This window comes from Thermobia domestica, chromosome 1, assembly GCF_964235325.1.
Source record: "Thermobia domestica chromosome 1, izTheDome1.hap1.1, whole genome shotgun sequence".
Classification (NCBI taxonomy): domain Eukaryota; kingdom Metazoa; phylum Arthropoda; class Insecta; order Zygentoma; family Lepismatidae; genus Thermobia; species Thermobia domestica.
Window position 1 is genome coordinate 256,370,651 of NC_137454.1, and position 20,622 is coordinate 256,391,272.

Genomic DNA, 20,622 nt, shown 5'->3' on the forward strand with positions numbered 1-20,622 from the left:
GAAATTAATGAAATGGTAACTCTCGCTAACGAATAATCTAACCAGCTACTCGAGTTGCGTAATGGAAATAATGTTTTCAATAATTTTTAACTTTGTGACTTGCATTTGCACTGTAAACACAAGAGTATTAAGAAAAATCGCTGAAATAATTCTACTCAGCAATCAGACATTACTGTGCCACAACAGCGACCATGAGAAATAGTCATTATGATATGGAATCCGACCTAAGACTAGTACTAATATTGTTTTAGTAATGTTATGTAGGTAAATAGACAGTTAAATTTATCCCACCGCCTTGGTGTATCTGTGATTGTAACTGAGAATGTTAGCGTATGTTCGATTCCATCGACGGTGACATTTAAGCTTGAATTAATATAACATTAGGAATCGAAATATGGCAGAAAATAAATGAAGCATGTAAACGTCTAAGTCTAAAAATTAACACAACATGTAATTTATCTCACCAATCACAGAGAAACACTGTTCATCGAAATCTGTAAAATTTGAACGTAAGAGAAACAATAAAAACTTACATTTAACATTTGTGATCGAAGGTAACTAATTATTTTTTCGCGAAAAAATTCACTTCGGAGGTGATATTTCTGAATGCAAGACAATTCTCCAGTTTTTAACAATTGATTCTTTAAAAAAAAAAAAATCTACTGCACAAGTTGGGTATATTTTCAGAACATGGCGACAAAACTACACGTAAGAAACTGCGATGTAGAAAGAATTTACAATGATGTAAAATGAAAAAGGAGAATATTCCTGAAGGTAACATCTGTTGAAGACGTTGATTAAGGGTTAAAGTTGGTTTCAAGTTCATAATTTAACATAATCCATTGTTCTATGTAATACTTTTTTGCGTCGGTTGTAAGTTTTACCCTAAAGACAAGGTTAGAAATACAGATAAAATTCAATGTAAAGCGAACGTAGCATGAAATCAGTAGTCTTTGAGTTCAGTGGCGACTGGCAGATCCAGCTGGGTCAATCCATACGAAGTTGGTCCAGAGGTGGTTGCTCGACTATCTCCGAAAATTATAAAAATTTCAGTGTGATGAACCTTGTGTACGAGAGGGTCAATAACAAAATTCACGTTTTCGTATGTACAAGTGTTCCTGAATGGCGGCCATCTTTGTTGTCGGTGGACAACTTTTGCATTTGCAAGCGTTTACGAAAATTACAGTTGCTCAAGACGTACGACTTAGACGAACACCAAACGAAAACGTATGTTTACAGGAGAGACTGAGATACACGGAGTATATATATATATATATAAAATATTGCGTCTAAATAAATATTCAGGGTTGCAAACCAATACATGAAATAACCAGAAAATTACACTTCTAAAGGGGCTGTATTTTGAAATGGCATAAAGTGTGTGGGGGGAGGGGGTTCATAAGTTTTGTGCTGAATACTATTGCACGTAAAGAGTCTGCAGAAATATCTACAGCTATGATACTACTGGCACCGTAGATTTATGGGGGTCCGAAAGTTGAAGTTTGTGATTTTGATGCCATTTTTGGGGCGTAATATCTCAGGAGGGCAAATTGCTAAAAATTGCTGCTTATGCCACAAAGTAATTTTGTATGTGAATAAACTATTTTATATATATATAATATAAAGATCATGACTGACATTACATGGGTAAAAAGTGAGGACACGGTAAAAACGCGAAGAAAGCACGTGCTTGGCGATTGTTATAGCGCGGGGAAAAAAAGATAAATGTTTGAATGTTTCATACTATATCTCAAAAACTACACATGGCGTAGCAATTAGACCCACTTTGTTTGTGTTCAGTTGTGTAAAAGCTTGCGAGTTTTGTTTGTTTCATATTTCTAGCTCCATGATCATTGCCACGTCTATATGGTAAGCTCCCCCTTGCTCCCATGACACACATCGTCGAACTGGACTGCGATATTAAGGTATTTAAGAAGATATTTAATGTATCAGCAAAGTATCATTGAAATCCAATCACAGTTACGGAAGTTAATATGTTCACAAAGTTTCGTTATATAGGAGAGACTAGTGTTTGGCTAGCTGAGGACTCCGCCCCAGATCCTCGCGTTTGCTTGGGCTACGGCCTCGAACCTCTAAAACCTACAATTCTACTAAATTTCAAGTTTCTTTTCGTATTTCAACTATCTAAAAGATAAGTTTTTGTATCACAAGAAAACACCCATTTAAATAACATGGGAATTACTTCATCTCCCAATAGACTTTAAAAATATTCACTTTTGGCAATTTTCCTGTTGGTTAGTTCCGGAAGTCTACAATAATGCTAAATTTCGTCATTCTAATACTGCCGGAAGTGCCTAAATATTTTGGGGTGTGGATGAGGTCCCATATAAATAACATTTAGAATATTTTTCCGTTCCCCATAAAACCACTCTACGGTTGAACTTTTAACGCTAACGGAAACGTACAAGCATATCGAATTTCAAGTTTTTATTCCAATTCCAAGTACGTAAAATATGAGATTATAAGAAAAGAAAAAAAGGAGGGGTGCTCATTTAAATAACATAGAGAATGTCTTCATTTCCCCTTAGGCCCCCTAAAAATTAAAAATATTAACTTTTGGCAATTTTCCTGTGGGTTAGTACTTGAAAGCTACAATCATGCTAAATTTCACCTTTTCACGTCAACCGGAAGTACCCCTTTAATTTATGTCAGTTCATGTAGTTTTATATATAGTTAGGATAGATGTAACGCAATTTTTTGAACATATTAATCTCCGTAACTGGGATTGGATTTCAATGATACTTTGCTGATACATTAAGTGCCTTAATATTGCGGTCTAGTTCGACGATGGGTGTCGTAGGTGCAAGGGGGACTAACCTCCTTACCATATAGACGTGGCAATGATCATGGAGCTAGAAAGATGGAACAAACACCACTCGCAAGCTTTTGCACAACTGAACACAAACAAAATCGGGCCTAATTGCTGCACCATGCGTAGTTTTTGAGATCTAACATGAAACATATCCAAACATTTAAATTTTTCCGGGATACGACCATCGTCACGCATGTGCTTTCTTATCATTTTTACCATGTCTTCACTTTTTCTCCATGTAATATCAGTCATGATTTTTTTGCAATAGTTTATTCACATACAGAATTACTTTGTGGCATAAGCAGCAATTTTTAGCAAGTTGCCCTCCTGAGATATTACGCCCCAAAATGGCATCAAAATCACAAACTTCAACTTTCGGACCCCCATAAATCTACGGTGCCAGTAGTATTATAGCTGTGGATATTTCTGCAGACTCTTTACATGCAATAGTATTCAGCAGAAAACTTACGAACCTCCCACTTTATGCCATTTCAAAATACAGCCCCTTTAAAAGTGTAATTTTTTGGTTATTTCATATATTGGTTTGCAACCCTGTATATTTATTTAGACGCAAAAGTTTATATTCTCCGTGTACCTCAGTCTCTCCTGTAAGCATTCATTTTTGTTTGGCGTTCGTCTGATTCGTAACTGATATCCTGAGCAACTGTAGTTTTCGTAAACGCTTGCAAGTTCAAAACTTGGCACTCCACCGACAACAAAGATGGCCGCCATTTAAGAACACTTGCACATACAAAAACGTGAATGATGTTATTGACCTTCCCATACACATGGTTCATCACACTGAAATTTTTATAATTTTCAGAGATGGTCGAGCAACCATTTTCACCATTTTTTGGACCACTTTAGATGGATTGACCCAGCTACTGTAAATAATCATAAGTGAACACATTTAAAGTGTCGAGATAACGTCATGATATTGAAACATGTCATGAATACAGCCTGCAGCGGCATATATCTGCCATATGCGTCTTATGTTGTTAACTTTGGAACGATGAAATCAATTTGAGAAAGTTGTACTGAAATTGTTGTATTAATTTTGAAGTTGCAAACAAGAGGAAAGGTAGGGTTGGTTACGATCGATAAAGTATTTAGCTCGTTGCAAAAAAAAAAAAAAAAATTGTACAGCTGCCGTAACCATTTAAAGGCTAGGCTGTCAGCATATTTATTATTATTATTTTAACTCCGTGTAAACATCAATTTTCAAAGATCCCTTAACCGTATCAGTGGTCTGTAGAATGTATGGCAGTAGTAGTGTGAAAATCCAGATCAGAATATTCTCGACAGTAGCTTCTTACAATGAAGGTCATAACAACAAGCGATAGTGGAGATAATATAATAGCAGCTGGTAAACGTACATCTTCACTTCTTAAAGAAAAAAGATAGTCTTCAGAAACCTGGAGTATCTTCACATTGTTATATGTAAATTCAGAAGGAAATACATTTACTGGAAATCAGGGTAAAAAAGATCATATATTTTTTTAAAATCATTTTTGTTGATTTTTTGATTTAAATCAAATTTTGCTCCTCGTATAATACTAGTCGCGAACTGAAGAAAAGACATTAGGAATTAGTATTAAATGTTAACTATGCCATTTAAGTAAAAGTATTGGGGTTTAAGTTTCGTAGGGGTATTTAGCGTATTTAGGGATTGGACCCCCTAAATACGCCCCTATTATCTGGGAACAAACAGACAGACGCGCACACAAAAGAATTTTCGTTTTAGGTGTCCATGGTGATTTCACCAGTGGAATAGTTAACGATTTAAAAACCTTATGTTACGAAGAGGAGAAGAGCGGGATTCCCCCGTTCAAAATGGGATTTTCCCTAATCATCCTCTGCATGACACTCGTTTTGAGTCTCATTGTATTATCTTATTGTATTTGATTATTATCTTCCACAATCGAAATGACAGAACGGAAACGGGATTTTACTTGTTTTCACTTTAAATTCGGAATTTGATTTAAATCAACGAGTTTTATTTAAAAAATAAAGTGATTTAAATCTTGTGATTTAAAACAGACTGATTTAAATCTTGTGATTTAAAACAGACTGATTTAAATCTTGTGATTTAAAACAGACTGATTTAAATCAATCTACCCTGCTGGAAATATATTTATTCTTAAAATAAATAAATGCAAGTTAGCTGGAGAGAAATTACAAGAGTACGGCATAGTAGTAATGGTATTTAAAATCATTCGCACTCATAAAATAAATTTATTACTTTTCCTCCAGTGCCGAAAAATCAGAACTGATACTAAACTGCCTGATGGTGTGGCGTACGGCTATATTTGATTGGTACGATCAGCGCGTAGACTGTCAGTATAACTTCGTTTTTCCTAGACTGCATCAACTGTTTGTTAGGTACTGCCGTACGAAGCCAGGTCACTACTGAAACATCTGTTTAACCAGGATATAAGTGGGACCATGCGCGTAACCATTCGGATAAACAGCAATACAAAAGCCTTGAAGAGTTCCGTGTTGTTTGATTAAATATATTATTGGTATGAGATCTCTGACATTAGCATTGCAGCTGAAAAAAAAAAATCCAACAGACTTCAAATACACAAGGAACTATTGATTGTATGTAGTCTTAACATTTGCCGCTCTAATGAACAAGTTGTTAATGTAATCGGTTTTGAAAATTGACGCATATACTTCTGTATATGAACCAAAAGCCGCTCATTTTGCTTGTTTCTGTTATACATCAATAATGGAATTTCGTTTCTCCGTGTCATCATTTTGAGGACACGAGGAAAAGATTAGTAGGGATAGGATAGGATAAACGAGAATTAATTATATAGGTATCTTATACGCCAAACAAATTATAAAATACAAACACAGTATTCATATATATGTTTCTAGTGTCATTTTCACAGTGGTCTTGAGCTGTTGGTAACGACCACATGGATATAAATTATATTAATGCAACTTCTGTCCAGAAGTGCCCATATGAAAACGCCTTTCTTCTTCTTCATTCTAATAAGTATACTCCTTACCTGAATTTTCATAATCTTGCCAGGAAAGATAGGGAAATTCAACTCAGCGATATTTTTTCAATAAATTTGCACCCTAGTTGAGAAAGGTAAATATTAGTTTGGTTCATATATAATTGAAAGTTTTTAAATTATTAATACCTAAATAGTTAAGTGTTTTTCTTTGCTTTAATATCTGTGATGGAATAATTGGCATTAATCACAGAAAGAAATCACTATTATCTCTATTTGTATTTAGTTTTGATTTTACATATCCACATCTAAAGACAGAAAATTTATCCATTAACGATTTGTTTCTTTTAATACATATATCGTTAATATATATATATGCAATTCCTTTAATATCAGAAGAGCTGTCAGTTAATAGAAATTCAGATTCGAGTAGTTACAAGTAGTACTGTAGTTAAAGGTGATTTATTCTCATATAATGGCAATATTTTTATGTTATTAATTAATCTAAATAATATATAATACTTCCAGCTCTACAAGGATTCTCTCCCAATCACAAAATCACATCATTTGAAGAAGCAAAAGGTCTGGATGCAATTAATGAGCGGATGCCCCCAAGAAAAGATGCCCCGCCATCTCCTGCGGAGGATAAGTCCCCAGGAAACCAGGCCAATCATACTAGCACAAATGCCCATTCATGAACCTCGTACGTTTATCATGTAAGGTAAGGAACGAATTATGTGACACTGTATCATCAAACCAAAGTTCAAGTTACTATCTGTAGTTATGCCAGTGTACTTCTATATTGTATAATATAATATCTGTTTTTAATGGATTTTCTTATTAAAGCTACATTTTCCAATTAATTGGTATGAAAACACATTTACTTTCGATTCCAAGTGAGGAAACTTCTAGTTCGGATCTCATATCAAAGTATAGGTCTACGTAACATATAACCCTGACGCTGAAAAGCAACATTGAACTCCGAATAATTCCTATTATCTCATCTGTGTTTTCGATTTTCACACATCGACAATCAATGTAACTAAGCTCATTCATTATTCAAATTACAGTAAAAATAAGGTGTAAAGTACGATAGCTTGGTAGAGCTCTCACCTAAGATGAGAGTAGTACCTAAGTTGATTTCAGGCCTATTCACAACGGAGATACCAAATAAATTGTAAGGGCTCAGAAGAAATTTAGGCATAGTTTATAAAGCTCGAAAACATTCCTTGAAGCTAATATATTCCGTGGTTATACCTTTGTATGGTTCCCACCGACCTGGAAAACCTGAAAAAGTAAGGAAATTCAGCTTATTCGAAAAAAAAAAAATCCTAGATAAGTCAAAGAATTTCATGAAAAGTTGAAAAAAATGGAAAGTCAGGAATTTTAAGTAGATGAGGAAACCTCTGGTCAGGAAAAAAGATTTTTTTTAAATAATAATTTATTTATTACATTACATTACACATTGTCCTCGCCAAATAAGTGGGAACCCTGCTTTGACTGTAATACATATCCAACTGAGAATGTAGCAGAACAATAGGAAACAAGTTGTTGAACACTGAAAAGTTCGAAAGTAAGGAATTGAGAAAACTATACTTAGGAAAATTCAAAAACAAGCATTAGTTGGAATTAGATAAAGTATCCGTAGGTAGTAATAGTTGGCTGTATAATATATAAAAATATCACGGTAATAGAATTTGTGGATAACAAAGAAGATATGAAAATAGAATAGTACTAAGAAAGGCAAAAACTTGTAAAGGAAGTTTAAAATATCATATTATGGAGACTACACAGCAAAGGAAGAATTCTACCAAAGAAAATGTGATTACATAGGAAAATAAGAATACAAAAATATAAGGGAATGCATAGGAAAGAAGGAGAGAATGGTGACAGTAGCAATTTTGACTAGGAAGATAGCAAGCGGAACGAAATTTTAGTCTACGAAAAACCGTTTGTGAGAAAATAGAAATAAACAGCGTAGTTTAATTATTGCGGAGGAAGAACAAAATAGCGTAATTCATGCAGAGTTTACAGTATTCCATGACGAGCTTGGAGAAAACAATATCAGAAATTAGAAGTAGAAAGCCAACTGAGATAAGCAGTATTCCAGTTGATTTTAGGAAAAGATGGGGAAAGAAGGAAGAATTGTTCCATCTTATTGCGGATTCTGAATCGAGATTAGAAAAGGTAGAAAAGTTAAGGAGAAATTGGGTATGGGATAAACAGTAGAGAGGTAAAAGCAGTGGCGAAGGAATCTCTTTCAGCTATAGAAGTAGGAGAGTACAAAATAGAATACGTAATTAATTTTCGGATCCCAGTGAAGATGTAAAATGTAAACGCGGGATAGGGACGACGAAAGAAGCTATATAAGAGGAGTACGTTTTGTGTGTTTAAATAGAGGTGAAGAAAGAGACTTCATATTTCGTAAGGAGTATTGTAAATACATAAAAGCGATGAATAAGTACTAGAGGCTGTTGAGAATGAGTTGATTTGAAAGTCAATTAGGTCTTAGAAATAATGAGAAGAGAAAACAAGTAAGTTTTGTTTCATATTATGAAACTACAGTCGACCTTCAAACTATGTGAATTTGATATTAAACCGGATTCGAGTAGGTCTACAACTTCCAGTTGTAATAGAAGGATAAGTCAGAGTATCTTATTCTTAAGATGCTGAAGCCATATGGAAAAGCTAGTTCTCGCTGTCTCTTACCGTGTTGAAAATTAATATTGAAACCAAAGTGGTAAATTTCTACTACTTCCTGTATTCTTAAAGAAATTAGAGTGGAAATGGAATCTATTCTTAGGACGCTTAATCGATTGCAGAAAATTGTTTCTCGCTATCTGTTACCGATTTTGATATATAGCGATCAACGCTAAAACTGGAAATGGTTGATTTCTACTACTTCTGTTTTTTATTAAAGGTGAAGGAAGGAGATGCAATCTATTGAAACACTGAATAGATTCCGAAAAACTGTTTTCAAAATATTTCTATTTTTGCCCAACATAATTTAATCTTGAGACCGGAAATGGTAATGAATTTATACCAGATTCGGTTTTAGTAGAGAGATATGGTTGGAAATTAAATCTATTCTGAATCGATTTTTAGAAACTGCGTGTTGCTATCTCTTACCGTTCTTGTTGAATGGTGATCAACGTTGAAACTGGAAACGTTCGATCCGGTTTGAGAAGATTAACGGAAGACGTGGAGCATATTCTTGGAACGCTGAGTGATTCAGAAAACCGCATTTCGATCTCTCCGTTTTTGCTCTAATGCCTGTGACAGACATATATAATTGTTCTAGGAAACTTTCAGTGCTTATACATAGCACAGTTTGAAAGTCTAACAATGTTAATGTGACCCTCCGTAACATTCGGTCGCGTCGCTTATGCGGGACGGTGTGGAAGCGAGAACTATATTCGCGCAAGAACTATGTTCTATTAAGACAGGTAGTTGTTGAGCAAAACAAAAATTACCAGGAAAAATCCGAGAACCTTTTGCTATGGTATACGAAAAATCGAGAGGATAATGTATATATACAGGGTGTTAGTGAACTATACCGACAAACTGAGAGGTGATTCCTTTCATCAAAATAAGAGAAAAAGTTCATATGGACCTATGGCGAAAAGTGCATAGCATCAGAGCTAGGGCTGCCCAAAATTGCGAAAAAGCCGAATTTCAAGAGGCCCTATTTTGAATTCAAGAGACTGTGGATGGTAGTCCTTATCAGCGTAAAGGAAGTCACGTATACGCAATCCAAAAATGCATATTTCATTAATGTTTAATTTGCGTACAGAGTATTTCCTGCAGGGTGAAATTCCCAGACATGCCATCAACCTAATTTTGAGATGTACTGACTTTGATTGGTCCAAGGTAGGCAAACTATAATCCTTGACAGCAGTGTACACTGAATCCTTTGGCACGATGTCGGAAGTGTAAATGATCGTCAGCAGCAGGGTCTTTCGTACTGGAGAGAGCGCATGCTGCTAGGTTTTCTTTCACGCTTATAAGTGAAAAAAACGTGAAATATATCGTGCTGAAATACATCGCATCACACGTTATTCCGAACACAAAAAATGCATGTAGCTGCCGGTTCCTAACACTTCGATTTCCCTCCGAATCATTGGATATCCATTGTTGTCAAGACTTACCTCCTGCCTACGTTGGACCCTTCTTAAAATCAGGATATATCTGAAAGAGATCATATCTGAGAATTATACCCTGTAAGGAATACCGTGTACACCTATTGACAATTCATGAAATATGCACATTTGGATTGTGTATGCGTGGCTTCCTTTTACGCTAATAAGAACCACCATCCACAGTTTCTGGAATTCGAAATAGGGCCTATTGAAATTTAGCTTTTTCGCGATTTTGGACAGCCATAGCTCTGAAACTATGCACTTTTCGCCATAGGTCCATATGAACTTTTTTCTCTTATTTTGATGTGAGGAATCACCTCGTACAGTTTGTCGATATAGTTCATTAATACCCTGTATATAACAACGCAAATGCGTTGTACTACCATCGCATGTAAATACATAAGGATGAAAAAAGTTATGTATTTCCACAATGTTATGCAAAGGCAGCGAGAGGAAAAGCCTGGAAAACGAAACACAATACCAACGCCATGTTAAGCCGAATCAAATAGGTTCTGTGAAGCGCAAAAATGCGACCGTGTAATCGAAACTGACGACCAGAAGCCCTACGACTCCATGTTTCAAGGAACATTGAGGTAAATTAACCAAGAGTATATGCCACATAACCGAAGCGCGCTTCCATCGAGTTCCGGAAGATGGGGAACCGAGGAGATTCACCTATAAAACGAAGGTCTCGAGATCGAATCACTTCCGAAGCAAGGTCCAGCACATCCAGCATATTATGCCCCCACAGTTTTATCTTGAGAACAGCTAGGCCATGCAACGCGTTTGTTCATTGTCTACTGAATTATGAAGAGAGAATAACGCTGAAACTTGTAATTCTTAAAACTATGTTGGGTTAGAGATAAGAATAAACAACGGACGTAGGGCAGAATTGGAATAGGCCGTAGGACTAGAGCCGCGACTATGTCGCGTACGTGAAGGTAAATACTGAGGCGATTCATGAACTTAAAAGTAAAATGAATTTGACATACATGTGAGAACGAAATAGTCGCATGTAAAATACATTTTCAACAGATACAATTAAATAAAATGTGTTGTGGCTTCGTAAACTTCCAGCAGAACTCCCTAGCCGAAGTTTTGTAGCACTTACTTTTATTTCTGTCCAGTGAAGTCCCTTTGATAGTGTGTCTTTCAGGGATCTCTCGAGACAGATCTTAGTCGAGTCTTGGAAGATGTTTCTTCAGTGCGATGTAAGTTCGGAAGACTGTAATTATTGCTGCTTAGTTTCGCTCCAGCAAAATTGAGTGGATAGTTTGATTGAAGCCTTCTATCCCGTTTTAGCAACAGTAAAATTGAGTTGATTGAGTTTAACGTCCCGTTCAGCAGCGAGGCTAGATAAGACGTGGACCTACTGATTAACGTGGAATCCGAACCACATTAGCTCCCGCCGGGAATCGAACCCGGGCCTCCCACGCCAAAGGCGCGTACGCTAACCGCTTAGCCACGGAGGAGCTCAGCAACAGTAAAATATCTAAAGGCTGTTACAAGTGCTCTTTCTCTTGTGAATTCTTCTTTCCTCCGGTGAGATTTGTCTGACCGTTGTTATTGCCTTATTGTTAAATTATTGAAATGTGTCGTTTTTGATAATATTGGATGTAAGTGAAAAATTGGTTAGGTAGAGCCTCTTCTATTCTGAGCGATAGGCGGAACATAAGGAGGAAATATTACAATCGTTAGTTGCTATAAAAATTGACCATTCCTACCTGAAGACGAGAAAGTTAACTAAGTACTGTAGTGCGTGGAAGTTTCTGGGTGTCTTGCAGAAAACACAAGTGAAAACTTGTAATATTTGAGGGTTTCTGAACTGTAGTTTTTACCGAAAATCGCCTTGGACTTGAAATAGTCTGCACAGACAGAGTGGGAAAGGGCAGTTACGCATTGTACATTCTGCAGCCGATTAATGTACTATTTGAAAAGTGTGCAATCTATCTTAAAGTATTTTATACGTTGTATTTATCTTGATGCACATTACGTAAGTATGAAATATTTGCCAAGATTCGAGTAAATACATTTGTGTGAAATATAAATAGTCTGATTTGCGATTTACTTGCACAGGTTTTCACGTGTTATATACGCTATTTTGCTGTTATGTTCTTGTTATGTTCTTTGACTAAGTGGTTCTTCGGTGTTCATTGTGGCTGAATGGAAGGAAAAATACGGTATTTCGCAATCCCTTCACAGTAAATGTTACAACAGCGTCTTTGTTGTGATAGCTTGTGTAAACGAATGTGTGCTTACAAAACAGCCTTATCATACAAATGCGTTGGGATGGTCCCAAGTTCTATTCTCGAGCTTGAAAGTAATCGACCATCAAGAAAATCTCATGAAACGATTCCACACGTTTATGCTTATCCGCTAGAAAACTATTCACTTAGGGGATTAAAGCCAGAATGCATATATATATGATAATTATTACATTGTTTGTGTGGTTACATTCGCACGTTAATTCCGAATTTATCGGCGCAGATAAGGGAAACGGGATGGCGACAAACCTGGAGAACCATGAAAAGTCAGGGAATTGTGTTGAGAGTCAAGAAATTTCGAAGAATGAGATTTTGTAAACATTTAAAATAAAAAATTCTAAGATTTCAGTTGTGGTTGAATGGTTGTTTTTTAACTGACACCTTCAAACGTAAGACCTATCTTGTGTTTCTCACTAATGATGTGTAACAAACTTATGTTCTGAAGTTGTGCGCATTATCTTACTCTTATGTTTTACTTTCATTTGTGCAGTGAAATCTCATTGGTGAAGCATTTACAGAATCCAATGGAAAATTCATTTAGATGCACACATAATTCAACCTCTTTTTCGTTTTCACTAGGTTCGATTTTATCGGAGTTTCCTACCTTGCATGAAATGAAGGTAGCTAACCACGCAAACGAAAGGATTTTGGAATACGATTGCTCGTATTTTAGCTTGTGTTTTCATTGTAGTGTATTTTAATTCACAAACAGGTTTATTTCGGAAGTGTTTGAGTTTTACGAAAACTGCAGATAAAGTTTCACATGACAGTATATGCATTCGGTCAGTACTCAGTGGATAGCTGTACTAATTTAATTGGATTCTTGGTCTTTAAATATGGGTTAAGTCTGTACTACCAAAGTACTTTCTACTTTGTGCTTGTAGTGCAATATTTGTTAATTGCTATACATTGATAGCTACATATTTAATCACTTTCCATCAGTAGTTATACATTTACAATGTTTAATGATGCGTCTCGTAAGTTTACACATATGTTTATTCTATTATAATATTATTCTGGTATTAAAAATGGTGCAGCAATTTGTGAACAATATTTGTAGAACAGAAGTACAAATGAAATTTCTTCTTCTATCTCCTTAATCAGTGCTTGAAGTTTTTTTAAATATCCTTTTTGAATGCCGATACGAAATGTTCGAAGTATTATGAAAACAAGATTCTTTCAGGTAAGACGTACAAATAATTTGTAACTGGAATGCAGTGTTTGTTGGTGGCACAAAGTTAGTCTGGGAGTTGGAGGGTATCGTGGGAACATCCCTGCTAGCACCTCTCTCCAAAAATCCGTAACAAAGTTTGGATTTCTTTATTTATTAATTTGCCGTGGAATACAAGAAAAGGAACGATTAGAAATGCGATTCATATTATCCCAAAATAAAAATAATTTGTGTCCAAATAAAAATAATTTGTATAGTGTGAAAGTAACGAAGTTTCATGATGTGCAGTTCTTATTTTAATGTTGACGTATTCATACTTTGCTACAGGAAAAAGAAATTGTAAATTGAATCAACATAATGTTGTAGTTGCTGTTCTATATCTTGTTTTTCGCCAAAAAAAATCCTTGGGTTTTGGAAGTAGGGAAGCAAACAGGTTTCTTCTCGCTGACTGTTTGTGTTATATTGAATCAAGGAAACTGATCCAAAGGACCGAGCAAGTTTCAGATCTTATGCGGGTTTGAAATATTTTACAGGTTGTTACTAAAACACATTCGGTGACATAGTCAGTCGAGCGTTCAATTCTGGCGCAAAACTCCTTCTTTCGAACCGTGGGTACGCAGTATTGGTTTTGTGTGTTCTATCGTTTCCTCTCCTACTTGCATTTCTTTTGTTCAAACATCATTAATGCAGTAATTATCTTTGTGCTACGATAAACTGATTTAATGTGAAGTATGAATGTGTTAAGCAACGAACTTGCAATAACCCTGAGGACTTTTCGGGAATTGTGAAACTACGAATTTTCAGTGAAAATTTTGTAATCCGTGTAAATAATATTGACTTCTTGCACTCGTATAAATAATGTTCCAGGACAAGATTTTATTTTTCTTAGAAATAATCTGTTTTTTGCTTGCTTTCTAGTTGGAAATTTAGTTTACTTTCGTGATTGTATCCGTTGCTGGAAAATAGAATTTTGTAAATACTCAAATGCGCAAAACTAACAGTTAATACGAGGTAATAAAGACATTATGGAAAGAAATCCCAAATGAATAAATGTTAACCTGAGAATAAATATTCTATCAGGTCTTGTTTCCATATTGCACTAAAACACAATAACACTTTGAACACAGTAACTGTGTCTTCATCAGACTTCCATTCTTTCTGGCTACTTGGGAGTTGGTCACCTCTTATATACTCTCGGAGACCAACTATTAAATAGGCTCCGCCCCTTCATTAAAAATAATGATTGTTGTTTTTCACTTTTACTTTTTGACCGCACACGTGACAATTAAAAGTTTACTTTTTTTGCTGGATACATTCTGTCATCTAATTATCCTTATTAATTTGTTTATTTGTTTTCTTTCTTTTTTATTTCTTTAAGTAGAATCTTCTCCCACTCTTTCTGTCGCAAATCCTGCATTCCAATTCATCACCTTGTCTCCTGGCTTGTTTCCATTTTCTCACCAATGTTCTGTTCTCTACTTCTATGACGTCTGCTTCTTCCCATACTATCCTGTCTTGCGGAGATCAATTAAAAGTTGATTTCCGGAGTATATAAGAGATGACCAACTCCCAAGCTGCCAGAAGGAGTGGAGGTCTGGTGAAGACAGTTATTGTATTAAAACCGTTACATGATTTAAATACATATTATCACATATATATTGCTCAGTGTGTTACTCTGTTTGAAAATGAGTATATTCACTTCATTATCCTGTATTAAAAGACCGTGATCGTGTTCATTGTTTATGTATTTATCATTTGATTTCTTATAGTAGGAATGTAACCATGCTTAAATGCCTAAACTAAATACAAAAACTGTCTATGTCTCAAAAAGGAAAAGAAGTAGCAAATGCAAGTTGGTTCGATACCGTGGATCGAAGCAGCATATCTATCAAAAATAAACAAATATACACAATCGCCAACAACAAGCTTTTATTTACAATATATTATATAGAAAGGCGATCGAGCAGATCCATAGTAACAGTTTTTTGCTAGTTTAGCGTCGTGGTTCAAGTTGCAGAGGCAGAATCATAATTGAAGAGGTGTTGTACAGAAGGTTGTTCGCTTTATATATATATATATATATATATATATATATATATATATATATATATATATATATATATAATATTTTAATGGATATTCACCTTAGAAGATACCGCACGCCAACACCGGTCATGTTCTGTTGGACCCCCAGCATTGTGTACTGTCGCACGGGATCGCAATTTCCATTGCAGCGAGCTCTGGCACAGGGCAGGCATGGGAACTCTGTCCCACTCCTCCCTACAAGCTTTCCATAAACCATCCAGAGTCCGCGAGTGGCGATGATGAAGACTACGTTTCAACAGTGCAAATGTGCAAAATTCCGTAGGACTGGCATCTGGACTTTTCACAGGAATGTCTTCAAACGGAATGACACGAATTCCTAATTCCTCTGCCATTTCCTGATAAAAACGTAATGATGTTCTGCCGCAACATAGAAGCTTCGATGCACCATGGTCTTCAGCTAATTTATTCATCTTGACGTACGATTTTTCCATCAGCAATGACATAATTACATATTCCTACGTAACTTTCGGCTGAAATGTAGGATTTGTGATCTTCGCGCACGGCAGTTTACCAAGCCAAGTTCTCAATCACTCAGAGCTGGAGCAAATCTTGTGTCTATTTACACGGAGCAACTCGACCGTTTTTCGAACATCCATGATTTGGCTTCTCATGAAGATAATGCGATTGAAATTAGCTGAGTTGGTAACCTGCGCCTGTTTTATTTCAAACCGCTTGAGATAGTAGTTAGTTTTTTCTAAGGCGCTAACTTACTTACTCACTAATTGACATCAAAACATACAAAACATCAAGGTCCTGGGGTCCTGTAGATATGCCAATTTGAAGTTTGACGGTTTGAAATTTGAATTTTCCAGGTTTTCTGTTACAAAGTAAAGGAAAAACTCCGAAAAGCATCTTTCCCGAAACTTTCAGATCTTAGTCACTCATAAATACTAATTCAAACACATACAGCAGGATATTTGCGGTAAACAAAGAAATTTGAAATCCCGTACAATGTAAGTATTTGGTATAAGTAAGATTAAAAATTCCTTCCCAGTTCATGGAGAACAATAGAAGCGAAGGTACGTTAAATTGCATATTGGGTCGCTAAGTTACTGACATTTATGAAAACCATTAAAAATTTATATATAGTTACCAGGGCCTAGAGTTGAATAGTATTCACCAGGATATAGCGTATGCTGATGATGTAAATTTTATATGGGATGATAGAACAACAATAAATGAAATGCAGAGATCTTATTAAACGTTTGCAGGGACATGGGTTTAGAAGTAAATGCTGAAAAAACTAAATACATGGAAGTTCGTTTAAATCCCTGTACGACAAATTATGGGTGTTTTAAAATGTCAAATAATACTTCTGATGAAGTGGACACTTTCAAATATCTAGGATCAATATTAACAGCCCAAAAATCATATTCACAAAGAAATTAAATGTCGTCGAAAAGCAGGGAATTCGTGGTACTATTCCGTTCAAAATCTCTTGTCACGAATTCTGTCAAGGAATTTGAAACTTTATATATATAACGATAATCATGCCTGTTGTTCTGTATGGTTGCAAAACATGGTCGCTTACTCTGAGGGAAGAACGTAGACTGAAAGTATTTGAAAACAATATCCTCAGATGAATATTCGGACCCAAGAGGAACTGGAATGGGGAATGGCGGAAACTTCATAGGAAGAACAACATAATTTATACGGTTTACCAAACATTGTTAGGGTCATAATCTAGGAGGCTCATTTGGGCAGGTCATGTAGCCAGGATGGAAGAAAGTAGGAACACTTTCAAAGTCTTAACTGGAAGACCAATCGGAGAACGACGATTAGGAAGACCTAGGCGCAGATGGGAGGACAATGTTAAGATGGATCTCGCAGAAATAGGAATACAAAGTAGAAACTGGATCCAGTTGGCTAAGGATAGAAGTCAGTGGAGAGCTTTTTTGAGTGCGTCATTGAACCTTCCGGTTCCATAGGCCATGGAGTTATTTAAAAAAAAAAAAAAAAAAAAAATACTTCCTATAAATGTGGAGATCTGCAACTTGACAGGGAAAATAAGTACTGAATATTCATCATTATCATATTTAATAGACGAGTAAACTAGTGATCTATCTACCGCTTTAAATTCTAGGTAGATCACTAAATTCTTTTCAAAAAAATTGTGGTATCTCACCAGAAACCTAAATGTGAAAACAATTCACAGTTCTACATTTATCATTTCGTTTGGCCAGAAAAAGAATAAAAGATCTAAAATCATTCCAAGTTCTATTGAAATCCGAAAATTAGAAAATGAAATTTGCAACTTTAGTGCTGAAAAGAACTTGCCGGGCAAAAGTTTTACGAAGCAATAATATATATAGAACTACACTAGAGTTGCAGATTTCATTTTCCAGTTTTTGTATTTCAGTAGCAGTTGACATCGTTTCGGAATACTTAACCCAAAAGTTCATAGTTTTGTCAAAGATTATATAAAGATGGGTTTGAACTATGGTGAACTTCAAACTGTATTTGTAAAATATCATTTAAAAAAAAAAAAATGAAATCTGAAACGATACCAAGCTACTTAAATACGAAAATTGGAAAATGAAATGAAATTTTAGCCTTTAGTGCTGAGAACAATTTCCATTTTTTCAAATCTTTCTTGGCAGAAGAAAGTGAGAAATATACGAAAATTTGGCTCTATTTTTCACATTTATGTTTTTGGTGGTTATATATATATATATATATGATATAATATATTATTAATCATTTTGGTGTACAACAATATAGAATAATAAAATAAATCATACTTCAGAGCCAATGTTATAAAACAACTATGAAAAGGTGGAGGACAGAAAAGTCTTACGTTTAAGTTAGTAATGTAGTTTCCGAGAAGTAAACTTAGGTCTTGGATTTCAAGAGCCCATTGAGTTGCTTTCTGTACAGATAGAATAAACTGTCGAAGCGAATATGTCTGTTGTCAGTTCCAAGAACCATTTACAGTAATTTGGTGTGTAGTCCGTAGTAGATTGCGTTCTTGAAATCCTAACAACACTTAAAGGGAAGCCTTTCTCGAGGAGATTTATCACAGAGTAAGAACTGTTCTGTCATGAAGGAAAGACAAGTTTTCTGTTGCAAAAATATCGCACCTCGGTAATAGACTATCACCTTATTTCTAAGATTTTGGGTAACAAACTACGATGTGATACTACTTAAATACATCCATATATATCACATGATTGCAGGGCTCATAGCAAATCACTTTTTTTTTTTTTTTTTTTAACTAAATATTACCTTTTTTTCAAGTTCGGTAACTAAAAGTTACTTTTGTGGGGATAAAGTCAGTTTTTCGTCTGATTTATGTTTTGCATTGGCAATTTTCTAAGAAAAATATTGTAAAAATAAATGGAAAAAAGCAGAAACTTGTTACTTATTATTCTTCCGGAAACTTCAATATTTGTCATCATGTGCAGTTGTGTTGCCACATGTGAACCAAGTCAGTTTTCCCTGCAGCCCTTAATCTTTCTAAAGCACAATGGGTGGTTGGTGGATGCTTAAGCTCTCAAGGTGGGTTTATCATCGATGAGTAGTATTTTATCAAGGGTTTGGCCATCCAGATGGGAAGATTTTCCTAATTGCCAGTAAGTTAGGACTGCCTAAACCAGTGATGAAAATTTTCCAGAAAATTTTGAAACGGAAAATTTTCCAGAAAATTTTGAAACGGAAAATTTTCCAGAAAATTTTTCCGATTCACAAAGGCATACTCCACTTATTCCTACATCGTTGTTTAGTCGAGATGTGAGGTGGAAAATTTTCTTCTGTATTTTTCCGGAACATATTCCGTTCTTAACAAATAGTGATTAAGTAACAATTCGTCAATATTCATAAAATTGATTGAGTTCATGTATAGAAATGTTAAAAAGTGAAAGATCGGTTAAAGAATCTGAAAATTTTCATGGCTCAGACAATTTTAAGTACGATGTAGGAACAAGTGGAACAATTTTTCATGAATCGAAAAATTGTCTGTCCTGTACAGTGATGAAACTTTTCCGATTCGTAAAAACATACTCCACTTATTCCTACATCGTTGTTTAGCCGTGATGTGAGGGAAAATTTTCTTCTATATTTTTCCGAAAAACTTTCCGTTAACAAATATCAGTGATCAAGTAACAATTCGGCAGTATTCATAAAATTGATTGAATTCATATATAGAAATGTTAAAAAGTGAAAGATCGTTTAAAGAATCTGAAAATTTTCATGGCTTAGACAATTTTCAGTACTATGTAGGAACGAGTGGAGTTCAGTTTCAAAGATATCACAGAACTGCTTCAGGAGGAGAAGCCCCTTAAACTTCAAACTGTTATCAAGGTTTTGTTGTTGCGATTTGTAAAGAAAGAAGTTGTTACATCTTTGACTGAACTGAATGAAAGTTCTGTAAGTGAGGAAAACCTGTTGAAGTGGAGTGTAGAGAAGAAGCATATATATATATATATTGTGGGTGGGTGTAAAATTCAATTTATGCCCAAGATTGGCTTCAAGATTTTAAAGTTACTTTTTGATGAGATTTTGGTCACTTTTCAACTATTTTGAAGAGACCAGACCACTAGGAGCCCTGTGATTGGTGCAGTTTAAACCGTGTTAAGTGCTTTTTGACACGACTACAGATTATGATAATTTGTGCTCAGAATGATTCTGCACTATTTTATTCCACGTATAATTTGACAAGTTCAAAGATTAATGTGCAATGAAATCTAACTCTGGAATTTTTACTTTGAGTTTTATACTGGCCAAACAGAAGTCTGTGGATTTTGAGGTCTTGCGATGAGCATATTCGACGACTTAACACTTTGAGATTATTGATTGAGCGCTCTATATCAGTCCGATGTGGTTTTGTCATCACTTCGCTAAAAGCATCTGGAACTGCTGAATTGATCCCAACTCAAGTAGAAAGGCGAGTAGATTTAATCTTCAGGGTAAGTCCCTGCAAAACCCTTGAAGAGAATAACATGCTATGGAAAAATATCTTTTCGTGAGATTCTAACTTTTATAATTAGCAGTTAAGTAAAAGGTAGGTGTCGGAACTTCTCACCAAACAAGAGCGTTTCTTACACAAAGTGATTCTTTTCGTCCGGTGGAATTATGAATCGAGTTCAACGGAGCTCGGTCCCAATTTCGCCATTGTGTGGAGGAAAAACTTGCATTAATGAACAGA

The 20,622-nt window shown here is 35.3% G+C and overlaps 1 protein-coding gene across 1 annotated transcript in view; it reads left to right on the forward strand.

The window, feature by feature from the left end:
* LOC145660529 (serine/threonine-protein phosphatase 2B catalytic subunit 3) overlaps positions 1-20,622 on the forward strand; it is a 412,317-nt gene that overhangs the window by 383,315 nt on the left and 8,380 nt on the right. The window contains exon 13 of the mRNA XM_081725713.1: positions 6,328-6,520. Coding sequence (XP_081581839.1) covers positions 6,328-6,497 — 170 coding nt within the window. The 3' untranslated portion in view covers positions 6,498-6,520. The remainder of the gene's footprint in view (positions 1-6,327; positions 6,521-20,622) is intronic.